Genomic DNA, 12,537 nt, shown 5'->3' with positions numbered 1-12,537 from the left:
TTTGTTGCGCTTAAGAGTCCATTAGGTATAGAGAATGATAATTACTCTGAAAAATCTTGTATTTGCCTCTATAAAATCAGAAGTTATTATCTGAGTCCACTCGGGTAGATCAACCAAATCTGTAGTCAGAAAACAAGAAGCAAACTTCATACAAACTTTAACATGAGCAATGTTTATTGGTGATTGATGAGAAGGTGACATACGACAAATTAACTTTATACAACGACGACCACTCATAAAAACTGTATATGACACACCTTGTCTTTGCCTATAAGAGCTCTCACGTAAGGTACACACACCCTCACACTTGACTCATCTCCAATATTTCCATCAGCGCATTATCTGCCCTCTTGGAGGCCGTAAAGAAATAGTAGTTCTATTCCAAGTACTTGAGTGGGCATAATGAGGATTTCTCCAGCAGTGATTTTCACATTTATTAATTAAGTTAATGCTGGATGAGTTGTGAGACTGAGGTGGGACGTGAGTAAAAGTGCTAAAAAAAAGGTCAAATAAATAAATAAATAAAATACATGAATATTTGCAGGACAATATGAGAGAAACCAGTACAGTTTGTACAAAAATAATCAAAATATTTTTTAAATTGTGACACAAGCACACGTTTTTTTGGCCTCCACGTGCAATTTATTTTTTGCATATGCAATAATAATATAAATATCCACTCTCAGATCATCTGTATACAATACATCGGATTTTCCACTTCATCATAAATTACCAGCTTCCCGGTGCATAACAAATCACAGTAGTATGTATCTTTTTCTGTAACCAATCAATGCTGTCTTCATTGGGCACCTTACACTCGTTTTACACATTTTGTGTTCCAGCCAGCATCTTGGGCAAGAAAGAAGGAAAGCCATTAGATGGAAGCTATTTCAAGACCTTTAAGATGGATCACCAATGCTCAAAAAGTTGGCATGGAAAAGGTCAGCTATGGCCTCATTTTTTAGGGAAAAAAAAAAAAAAAAGAAACAGCATGTCAATGTCCTACCACTCACTCCAATTAACACAAATGAGAGGCGATTCTATTTATAATGAATGGGAATGGGTACTGGAAACTTTTTTTTTTTTGGGATGCAAATCTCTTTTCTGATGCTTGGAGGCTGCTGAAGTGCCCCGTGGAGTGCGGCTGAAAATGAGAGTCACTCATTTTCCACTTCATCTCCCTCTAGGGCAAGTCACATTTCAGGCTATTCCTCAGCTCCACTCATTTGTACCACTCTGGTTGCAAGTTACAGCGCATTAACCATCAGAGGTAACTACTGCACCTAACCAGTCTCTGGAAAGCCTTTTTGAAGTCCTCATTAAAGATGGTGTAGATGAGGGGGTTGATGAGTGAGTTGATGTACCCCAGCCACGTCAGAAAGTCAGCCATCTCCATTGACGTGCTGCAAGAGCTGCATGTGTTGACGATCACCTCCTTGACAAAAAAGGGCAACCAGCAAATGACAAACGCACCGATGATCAAGCCCAGCGTGGATGCAGCTTTGCGTTCCCGCGAGCCCGAGATGCGTGGTCCTTGGGAGAGCTGGCTCCTCCGTGACTCACTGTGTGAGTCATGCCGGCGGGCCTTGCAGTGGAACTTTTTCACCGAAATACGCATGCGTTCGCGAGGCGCCTCCTCCGTCGAGGGGTCGGAGAACGACTTATCTTGCGGGCTGACGGGGTCCGGACTCCGAGGTCCCCCATCTCCGGCGTCTCCGGCGGGGTAGGTGGACGGGATCATGCTCCCGTTGGTCATGCACGAGTGACGGCTCGCCCGGCTGGCCTCCCGACGCATGTAAAGGGTCTGAGCAGCCCGGTAGATTTTAAAGTAGAGGATGAGGATGAGCAAAAGGGGGATGTAAAACGCCCCGAGAGTGGAGTACAGAGTGAAGGCGATGTGGTGGTGGAGGATGATGCACTGGTCTTCCTGATCGGCATCGCCCGTGTAGTAGCGCCACACGAGAGGAGGAAGCGAGATGAGGATGGACAAGAACCACACGACGGCCACCATGGCTCCTGCCCGGGCCCCCGTACGTTTCCGCGAGTACTCCACGGCGTCGGTGATGGCCCTGTAGCGGTCAATGGCGATGGCAGCCAGGTGGAGGATGGAGCATGTGCAGCACGTGATGTCCACACTCAGCCAGATGGTGCACACCACCTTACCCATGACCCAGCTCTCTTTCTGAATGTAAATGATACTAAAGGGCATGACCAGGATGGCCACCAGCAGGTCGGTCACCGCCAGGGAGCAGATGAGGTAGTTGGCGGGGTGATGCAACTTGCGGGTGACGGCGATGGCTGTGATGACCAAGCAGTTGAGGAACGTGGTCACAATGGCCAGCACGGAGAGGGTCACTGAAAGGACGATCTTCCTGGGAGGCAGTCTGGTGGTCTCCAGCGCATCGTAATCGCCGCTGCTGGTAGCAAACACCCCTTCAGTACAGTTGGGAAAATCCATTCTGAAAGCAGAATTAAGGATGAAGAATTTTTCACGTCCATTTAACTCATTTACTACCATTGACGACTAAAGACGTCAAAGATTCTTTTTTATTTTTTTTTTTTAACACGGCTGGTAGTGAATGAGTTAATTATGGCTTGACTTTCTGTCATGAGTTGAATGGATGGGCACGTTAAATTCATATACTGATTTTTGATCAGTAATAGTTATTGGTGATTAGCCTAATCCTAACGCCAATGTTCGTTTGTCAATTGTTGGCAAAATGGACAGACTATTTTATTAAAAATATTTTGTTTATGTGTGTCTTTTTAACTATTTTCAAGGTCAATATCCTCGATGGCGGGGGTTTGAGATGTGTTATTCAAACTCCAAACGATACACTCCTCCTACCTGTTAAGTGTCTACCGCGTGGCCTGCAGTGATTTTTAGACAGCAGCGGACGTCCTGCACTGAACCGTCCTCCACGCGAGCTCTGCCATTACATCACCTCTGTTGCTCATTGGCACCTGGGATGGAAAGCAAGACAGAGTAAGATAGTCAAAAAGTGAGTCAGGTAAAAAAAAAAAAAAAAACTGGGGAAATTTTTAGAAGGTGACAGAGATTTAAAAAAATAAATAAATAAAAGATAAGAAAATAAAAAGTAAGCCACACACGAGTCAGGTGAGTGAACCGATCTGTAATCACTACAGAAACCTGTTTTTTGCAGGTTCGCATTAACATATTCAGTCATCCAATTTAGTGTGGCAACATTTCTTTCCGTGACCTTGTATTCACTCACAAAATTGTGGTGGAACTAATCATCAGTTATTCACCAAAAAACCCGCCCCTTGTCTGTTTTTGTGCTCGGGCCAGAAAAACCCTTTCTACCAGAAAAAAAAAAGGCGCATCGCTGCCATCTTGTGACATCTGTAGGCAATTGTGAACCTGGCAAGCTTTTCATGTCATGCATGGTTCATGCACAAAGCTTACACGAGTTTCCTCTGCAAGCAGTTCAGACTCAACCCATGAAACACTTTCGGGATGACCTAGAAACAGAAAGTTGTCAGATAAACTACCTCGTATGAGTCCAAATTTATATTTGGGGATGTTTAATCGAGACCTGTAGTTTGCACCTTTCCATCTGCTCATTCTCCAATAATTAGAGTTTGAATCCAAATCCTCAGGTATGAGTGTCATTGCTGCGCTCCCTCACGCTGGGCATAACTCGTCCTGAAGACATGAGTGGGAACTGTTGCTATAGAAACACGAGAAGTAGACCTACTGTACTTTTTTTAATGTGATAGAAGCAGAGGCAGCCAAACTCTTCGCGGAGACCATTTGATTCCCTTCTGCTAGATGCGGGGGTAGAACGGGTAGAGGGGCAGCGAGGGGGACGAGTCAGTATGACAAACCTCTGCGATCAAGAGGCGCCTCTTGATGAATAAATAAATAAAGAATCTGGAATCGTTTTGGTGTTTGCAACCCCTTTAAAATATATGATGACATTTGTCATTGGCAAAGACAAAAATAATAATACAAAAAAACTTGGAGACACAGAGAGAGAGAGAGAGAGACACAGAGAGAGAGACAGGCAGATAGCAAGGGAGAGGTAGAGAGAGAGAGAGAGAGATAAAGAGAGAGAGAGGCAGGGAGAGAGAAAGAGAGAGAGAGAGGCAGAGAGAGAGAGAGAGTGAGATAAAGAGAGAGAGAGAGAGAGAGAGGCAAAGAGAGAGAGAAAGAGAGAGATAAAGAGAGAGAGGCAGAGAGAGAGAGAAAGAGAGAGAGAGAGCGAGAGAGAGAGGCAAAGAGAGAGAGAGGCAGAGAGAGAGAGAGAGAGAGCGAGAGAGAGAGAGGCAAAGAGAGAGAGAGGCAAAGAGAGAGAGAGAGAGATAAAGAGAGAGAGAGAGAGAGAGAGAGAGAGAGAGACACACAGAGAGAGGAAAAGAGAGAGAGGGAGACAGAGAGAATGCGAGAGAGAGTGCGAGAGAGAGAGCGAGTTGGCTAGAAAGGTACCTCCAGCAACGCGTCATGCAATTACATGCGAAGGATGCACACCGAATGGAATTTTATTGCATTTTCTATCGCTCTCACTTCTCTTACTTTGGTGAAGTCTGAACAAAAAAAAACATTTGCTGAGAAGACTCAGCCACAGTTGATTATGCTTCACTGACTGTGTGTGTGTGTGTGTGTTTTTTTTTAAACTAAATGGTTTTACAGCGTTCCCTGAATGAATTGCTTCTCTGATGTGAAAAAAAAAGTCTGTTTGTTTCAAGGTCTTTAGAAGATATATTTTGTTTCCCAGCCTGTGGATGAGGTTATTAGCGCTAGCCATATGTATTAACGTAGATTACTTTTGTGTAGAATAACGTGAGGTGCAGTTGGAAATGCTTGCGCCCTCATACATGGATAATTGTACTGACTATTTTACAGCACTTTGACAAAATGCATGCACCGTGTCAGCATGTTGCTGAGGAAATCATCTGCTTTTGTCATCAAATGTTCTAAACTGCAGCCATTTTGTTCAAGGGCATCTGAAGATAAGCCGCAATGGGCCATTGTAGACTTAATTTCTCCTTTATGGAGAGGAAAAAAAGGCTGGTGCAGAAATTGACAGAATGGGCAAAACAAGTTTAAGTGTTCCGGTCAGGTATTACCGGTGTGATATGGGCACATTTTAAGATTCGATTGGGTGAATGACGATATGCAAATGAGAAAGTGGCAAAGGGGTGTTTTCCATCAAAAGTTTCACGATCAAACGGATTCATACCATTTCTTCATACGCGCTCACCCAATGCTGTAACTTGATTGGAATGCTGTACATTAGTCGCCAAGATCCTTGAGAGTGCATTTTCCTCAGTATGTCAGTGATGTGAATACTTTTTTTTTTTTTTTAATAAAAAAAAAAATATTTAAAGAAAAAAATGGACATATTCTTTCAGTCATAACACTTCGGCCACTTTCTTGCGTCATTTTCAACCAGACAACATCTTAATTGGATTATATTAGCTAGCATTCGCCTATAACATGCGACAAGATGTTCTTCATTAACAGCATGGAAAATTAATGAGCAATTATGTTAACTCCTGTTTCAATGTCAGGGTTGTATTGATCAGAATAACGCTGCATGGAGGGAGGGGTTTCTCTTGTCGTGTAGGTCTGCATGGATTAATTAACTTATCCAGACATTAAATGATAGTTGAGATAACGTAAATTAATTTTGCAGTGTATGAAGAGTAGCTCCCGGTTGGAAAGAAAAGTCATATCAAATTAAATCATAGCTTTTTGTCAACATATAATGCATTTTGTTGAGTGAAAAAAAAAAATGTTCGACTATTTAATTCATCCAACCACTCCTCACAAATGTCCCACTCCAAAATATCAAACGACTGTACCATGAAAAAAAAAAAAAGAAAACACAAGGTTGTACAATAATCAAAAAGAGGGTCAACTCTCTGACATTTAATCTCTTTCTCACTCTTAAGAGCAACAGTGCAGCTGCAGCGAAATCAGTACATGCACGATAGCGAGCGTCTGCTTGTGCAGAAGGAGAATTGTGCTGTGACTGACATTTATTTGCATCTCCAGACAGCTGCAAATAAATAATGCCCGGACGATAAAAGGGCACAGAAACACTCCTTTGGCTTTGTCTGCTCCATCCGTTTAGTATTGAAGTGAGGGTACGTTGCAAAAGGCACCTTGTCGGCTGATGAAATAAAAGGAAAGCCTTTTTTTTTTTTTTTTTAGCTTTCATTAGAGCACAATTTATCGCGAGGATGCAAAAGACGCTTTAGCGTAAAAAAAAAAAAAAGTCATGTAATTTATAAATGCAATTCAAGCAGGTGCATTGATGCTCGCGTGACTTTGAACATCATAGAGTGCGAATGCTGCGATTTCCAACTGCCATGAAAACGTAGCAACAAAGTGAGAGAACAAATTCAGCCATTCCTTTGTTGTCATTTATGCAAATGCACCACATTGAGACCCGAAATCGATTGCTTTTACATATTGCTAATGGGTTTATTGGATTTTTAAAAAAAATGAAACTCTCTAGTTTATGAACATTTGGGAAAGCAGACTGTTAAAAAAAAAAAAAGTTGCGTGAACTCCAAATTTCAAGGTAACAAAGATGGGCACTTCAACAAAATATAAATATAAAGATTTTCTGTCATGGAAACTAGCATTCTGATACTTTACAACAAAGACAGAGTTGACAGTCACTAATTGTCCTTTGGATTGTGCCCTAACTAAAATGTAAACGTCAGAATAGTTTTAAAGCAAACAATTGTTTGCTTTGTTGTGCTAAATAACATTGTAAAATGTAATGGCACATCCACTACAGTAGGTGGCAGTGGTGCTTTCATTCAGTTTGTTTTCTTTTTTAATCTCAGACACATTGATGCACGTCACATCTTTTATTCTTTGTTTTAAGTTGGTCTATTTTTTTCTTTCTTTCAAGGGAGACTTACAACAGTTCCAAAGTAGAGTTTCAAACGAGGGTCAGCGTTGCAAAGTCGGGTTTTAAATTAGGATTATTGTGTATTGTCTGTTGTGGCTGGTAGATGAAGGGACTTGTTGAAGTGGCATTTACTGGGCTTGAGGGAAGACTAATTATTTTTCAGGGGTATCAAAATAGGGTCCGGTCGCCTCCGGGCATTCACTGTTCATTGCACGCTGCCGATGTAAGAGAAAATGAATACATTGACGAGCTTGAAAATGTGAAATGTTGCATTTGCCGTCGTGCATATGTTCATCCTTTCTGTTATCTAATCTTTGTTCATTTTTTTTTTCTTTTTAATGAATATTTGAAGCCTCATTTGAATGAGTCAAACATGCCGATGTATGCAAATCACGGATGGCCATACGGGAACCTGAACTCTCCCAAGCACATTCCTTGACAGTGGGAGCGTTTTTTTGACTTCTTTTCTCATTAATAATTCAGAGATTCATGATTATGCAATGAGAAGAGGCTTACCTTTTTCTTTTAGCGCTTTGAGCTTTGTCGACCATCAACAAACATCATTCTATGGAAATTCTAGACACATTTTGGGCGCATTTATCAAACCTTTCCAATCGGGCATGAAGCGCTAAATAAGCCGGTGGCTCCGGAACTTTGAGGTCCCGAAATGCCAGCAATAAAGATGCAATGTGGAGGCTGGCACGACCGCCAAAGCAGAAGGACATCTCGCCTCAGTGTGAAGGAACACCGCTTGGTGATTAGTGCTCATAATTTGGGGGAAGAAGGGAAAAAAAAAAAATCCCACTCTCGCTTTGATTTAAAAAACATAAATGACTCTGAATAACCTTGGCGAGCGCCGCTGTTTTGATGCTCACTTCTCCGTAAATGACATCCAGAACGCAGCAGGTCGTTTTACGTTTAATGTGACCCTCTTGATGCGAGCCGGCTGTCCGTTGCTTTTCTGACATTGTTTCTGCATCATTTGCTGAAAGCACCATGCAGTTTCCCAAATCAGCCCGTGCTTTATTTCCTGTTGTTTGATGTGAACGATCTTCACTGTCAACAGATTCTGTCTGGTTATATTTTGAATTCATTATTTTTGAGGGAGGGAAAAAAAAATTTCTACCACGGTAGACTCCGAATTTGTGAGTGAACGAATCCCATATTTGTATGGAAAATGTATACTGTTTTTTTTTTTTTTTTTGTAGAATTTAATTTTTAATTGAAAAATGGTGGAAGGGAAATGAAATGAACATTTTTTCTTTTACCTAAATGCACTCCTGAATACTCTTCGCCATTTTTAGTATTTATGAAACGCCAACCCCAGTTTTTCATGGAAAATTTAGTTTTATCAGAGTTTTATTTTTTTTTGACCAAAAATATATATGTATATTTTTGCATTTCAATGGCAATCATTATATGTGGATTTTCACGCTTCACAGCCTGATCGCTAATGGCAGCTTTCCACTGTGTAGTTTTATGTTGTGATACCACAAATCACCACTAGATGGTAGACATGTCTTCATTGCGCTCATGCTGGGTCTTAGACGCCCACGTGAGTGGGCGTAATAAAACTTAGTAAATTTGGAATGAGGTGCATGATAAATATAGTACAAAAATAATATTGAAAAATTTGTTGATTTTTGTGAGAGAAAAAATGCACAAAATGAATTAATGTTGGTTTACAGCAAATTTGTGTCATCTTATTTACACAGCACTGGGGGGGGAATCACATAACTGTATGTGGTTATGTTTTTATTTGTTTCAAAACATTTGTCGTTGATAGCGGATCTTAATGAACATTTATTTTGAACATATGCATGTATTCTGACTTTTTTGGGGGGGGTCACACATCTCGTTAAGAAGTGTGTCGTTCAATGTGAGTAGCACAGATGAATAATTGTGGCCCTCCCCTCCAAATTAAGTTATTTTTGGCTCTGGCATAAACCTCAAATTGGTGTAGGTCAAATACTTGCGATGTTAACTATATAATTTTGCTTCGAGTCAAAAAGTCACATTCTGCTTTATATCATCCGCCCCTAAATACGATCCACCAGCTTAAATCCAGTAAGCCTGCAAACAAGTTTCTTACTCAACATATTCTTACTCACACCATCTCATTCCTAACATGTGCCTGATGCAGATCGTGAGAGCTGATGGTGACAAAGTGTGCTTGTCTGCCTCCGAGAGGATTTGGCCGCCCGTGGCACACATGAAGCGCTGCAGAAACGAGGACACGAGTCAGTGAGTAAGAATGAGTGACAACAAGGCTCACGTGAGCGTTGCGCGCCATTCTCGTGGTAATGGCGACGATAATCGCCCTCGTGTGAAATGTAGATGAGTGAATGTGTCGCAACAAATTGGATGCATGCATTATTAACGCGTAGCTCGTACATGCGTTCCTTTTTTTTTTTTAACACAAACTGGAAAAATTACAGTTTATGGTCTGGCACATTTGCATTCGTGGTAATGAGTGTGCAAAGTTCATCGCAATTGAAAAAGATGCCCCTAAAAAAATTATACATTCCATCGAAAAACAAAACAGCGTACATTGGCCCAATACGATTACAACTATTAGCACCATAAAACTAAAGTGTGACTCATGCTTAGCTCCCGTCTCGCCTCATTTGACGGATATCCACTCGGTTACCTAATGAGGTGCAGGGTGTACATAAACTCCATACAGGCAATGAGGCAAATTATTTCCAGTCATGTGTTGTAAATATAAAGAAGAAGCGCACGGGTCATCTGCACGCCGGTTCAGCTGTAACCGGAAAACCAGAGAAAAATCATTCCATGTGATTGATTGCTCGGCCAATCGGCGAGTTCCGCTTAATGACGGCGGCAGCAAAAATTAATTAGGTTTTGTAATTCCAAGACCTGAGTCGAGACAGATTATATTTATTGACCTGCTAGCCCGTCTAATGGGAGTTTGTGTCCTGACATCCTCAGGCAACTAGACAAAACACATTAGAAGGTTTCACTCCTTGAGTTTAGTAATGCAATCACCTTTGTGTTCTTTAGCGGTGATATTTCATTGCAAACTTAAGTTAGAAACCTTTTTTGGTACAGAGACTGAAGCGTCCAAGAATATGAATGACTAAAAATGCCTGAATTGAGAAAATGTAAAAATTCTTGCAATTCATTTTGGGTGGTTGCAGCGTAAAGACAAAAAATAAATAAATAAATTGCACACCTTGAGATAGAAATATTGAATATATTTGTTTATTTCCACACTGTTGCTGCCTGATGTCACTTTACTTTTATGTGTGTTTTGCGAGTGTGGACAAGTTCAAAACATACGTTCTTTTTTTTTTTGAAGGCACCACTGCCGGTCGGTCACCGGTTCGCTCGTCTGACTTCCTTTCAGGCAGGCGTGGGTTCAGTTCCCACTCGCTGTGAACGTGAGTGGTGAGCGGTTGTCTGTCTATTTCCGAACAGCGTGATTGACTGGCAAGCAGTCTAGATTGTAGTCGTCTGCCTCCAGCGACCTTGAACAGGATAAGAGGTGTCGAAATTGGATGGATAGATGCATGTTTTCGGAACGTGGCCAGAGAACATGCCAACTCCACACAGAAATCATCAAATTGGATTGAGTTGAAAGTGCAGACATTGTGTGTGTGTGTGTGTGTGTGAAGTTTATGGACTGCACTTTAAGAGTTGATATGATGATGATGATGATGATGACGATGGTGATGAGTCAGGGGTCTAATGGCTTGCTTGTTTGTCAGTCAAGTGGTCCTTGATTTCACACTCCTGAAGCACTTCCCAGAGAGAAGCGGTGAGAAAATGGCGTTCTGTGGGTGTGCGTTGTACTTACAGAAGCGCGTAATTGTCGTGAGAGCGAAACAAACACGTCAGCCACCAGAGGTCATTGGACCCGACTTAAGTCACCGCTGTCAAATTATAAACTGGCGATATTATACAAAAACACAATTTAGAAGCACGCAGCTGTGTCAAGTTCCTCATCGGCAGCAGTTCAAAATCAATATTATCTGATCACAAAAAATACATCGGAATGACCAGAGAGGCTAATTATTAAACGTGTGCTGGACTATCATCAAATGTGAGAAATCTTTAGAAGTCATTACAGAAGTAATTACATACGTTAAGTAGTCACAGCAGCTTTTGTCGTCAAGGCGACGCCGATCTTTAAAGTAAATTCAAAATGGTGGACTTCCTGTTAAATTTAGCATATTGCTCTAAAAGACTTTTTTGTAGCTCTTGGCCTGTTTCATAAACTACTGAAATCTCCGAGATCTAGGTGAAACGTACAACTGGGGCTGCTTTTTTTAAAGATGTCTAGGGGGTGCTACATTCAAATGTACTAGAAGCAACGCAGTTGAAAGAAATTCAATTCGGAAAAAGGAAATGGAATTGAATTTAGGTTTTAAATGTGGGACGGGAAGCAAAAACACTACGAACACTCTCACTCACTGGAAGCGCATGATAATGGAAGGTTCGAGATTGTGACTTGCCGTTTCAATTGGTGCAGAAGAATAAACACACAAATAAAACACTGTTAAATTCATGCTTCCCTATTGTGTTTTCTGTTTTTGTTTCAGACACATTTGTGTACTTATCGTTAAAAGTAATGATTCGGCGAAAAAAAAAAAAAGTCCCCCGGATCAGCCATAATATATTTTTTTATTGAAGGTCGCAGCTGAACAAGCTCCTCAACAAGAATGCAAATACAGCACTTATTTTTTTCCTTTTTTACAAGAATTTTTCATTAATCATGAAATTGGGGTGGCCGTGATAAAAGACCACTGTAAAATAGATCATTTTGTCTTGGAAAAACATCTTTTATTAGACTTTCATTGAACGCATCACGATGGAAGTATTTCTAAAGGGACACGTACTCTGCTGGAATCTGGTATAACTGCGATTTGCTTCACACAGTGCGGGACATTTGCTTTGAGCGCTCCAGTTTTTCACGCTGGTCCATTTATCATTCATCCAGCTCTTCAGAGGCTATCTCAAATTTTTGGAAACTGTTGTGTATTTAAGCAATATCACGGCAGAATAACAACCATGATGATCTTCAACCGAATCTCAGCTGATATGTGCGGTCTTAGTTAACAGTTATGAGTGACGACAAATTACGATTTGTTTGTTCCTTAATTCACCAGCACTAAATAGTTCCGCAAAAGTGTCTATGAATAGTGAAATATGAGACTATCAACAGCTGTGTTGGTTCAACTCAACCAGTCATGTATTGCAGCATCTGATTGCTATTGCTAGCTAGCCACCTAGCAGTTTTACTCAAGAAATACTTAACGACGGACTCACAAGCAACATTTTCACCCACCAATGCTTTTCACATACAAACCCTAACCCTCGAAAAACAATAAATGAGTTTTGGGGTATTTATTTTAAATCCACTAGCAGTGCTAAGAAGCTAGCTAGTCTGCGCGCCAACATGGCCTTCGACCACTCCATTGAAAAAGCGGACAAATGCTGATTATTTTTCATTTCACTGAATGCATGGATTAGGCCAGTTCTCTTTCTGGCCTGAGAAATTGTCAATGACCTTTTCTGTTCTTATTTTATGCGTTTGTTGGCGCTGAAGATGATAAAATTATTTGGTGCGACCCACGCAGTAGTTATAAGTAGATGTTAGATAACCGCTGACTGTTGATGT

At 41.0% G+C, this 12,537-nt stretch overlaps 1 protein-coding gene across 1 annotated transcript in view; it reads right to left on the bottom strand.

Annotated features, from left to right (window-relative positions):
• Window positions 1-151: 151 nt before the first annotated feature.
• htr1fa (5-hydroxytryptamine (serotonin) receptor 1Fa) overlaps window positions 152-12,537 on the bottom strand; it is a 55,136-nt gene continuing 42,750 nt past the window's right edge. Inside the window, exons 5-6 of the mRNA XM_088314418.1 lie at window positions 2,849-2,964; window positions 152-2,459 (exon numbers count right to left, since the gene is read on the bottom strand). Of these exons, the coding sequence (XP_088170544.1) occupies window positions 1,265-2,458 (1,194 nt within the window). The 5' untranslated portion in view covers window position 2,459; window positions 2,849-2,964 and the 3' untranslated portion in view covers window positions 152-1,264. The remainder of the gene's footprint in view (window positions 2,460-2,848; window positions 2,965-12,537) is intronic.

The sequence above is a fragment of the Idiotropiscis lumnitzeri genome, chromosome 14, assembly GCF_059441095.1.
Source record: "Idiotropiscis lumnitzeri isolate Australia: NSW breed Sydney's pygmy pipehorse chromosome 14, RoL_Ilum_1.0, whole genome shotgun sequence".
Classification (NCBI taxonomy): Eukaryota; Metazoa; Chordata; class Actinopteri; order Syngnathiformes; family Syngnathidae; genus Idiotropiscis; species Idiotropiscis lumnitzeri.
The sequence above is the reverse complement of the archived record's forward strand: the minus strand, read 5'-3'. Positions and strand labels throughout refer to the sequence as shown.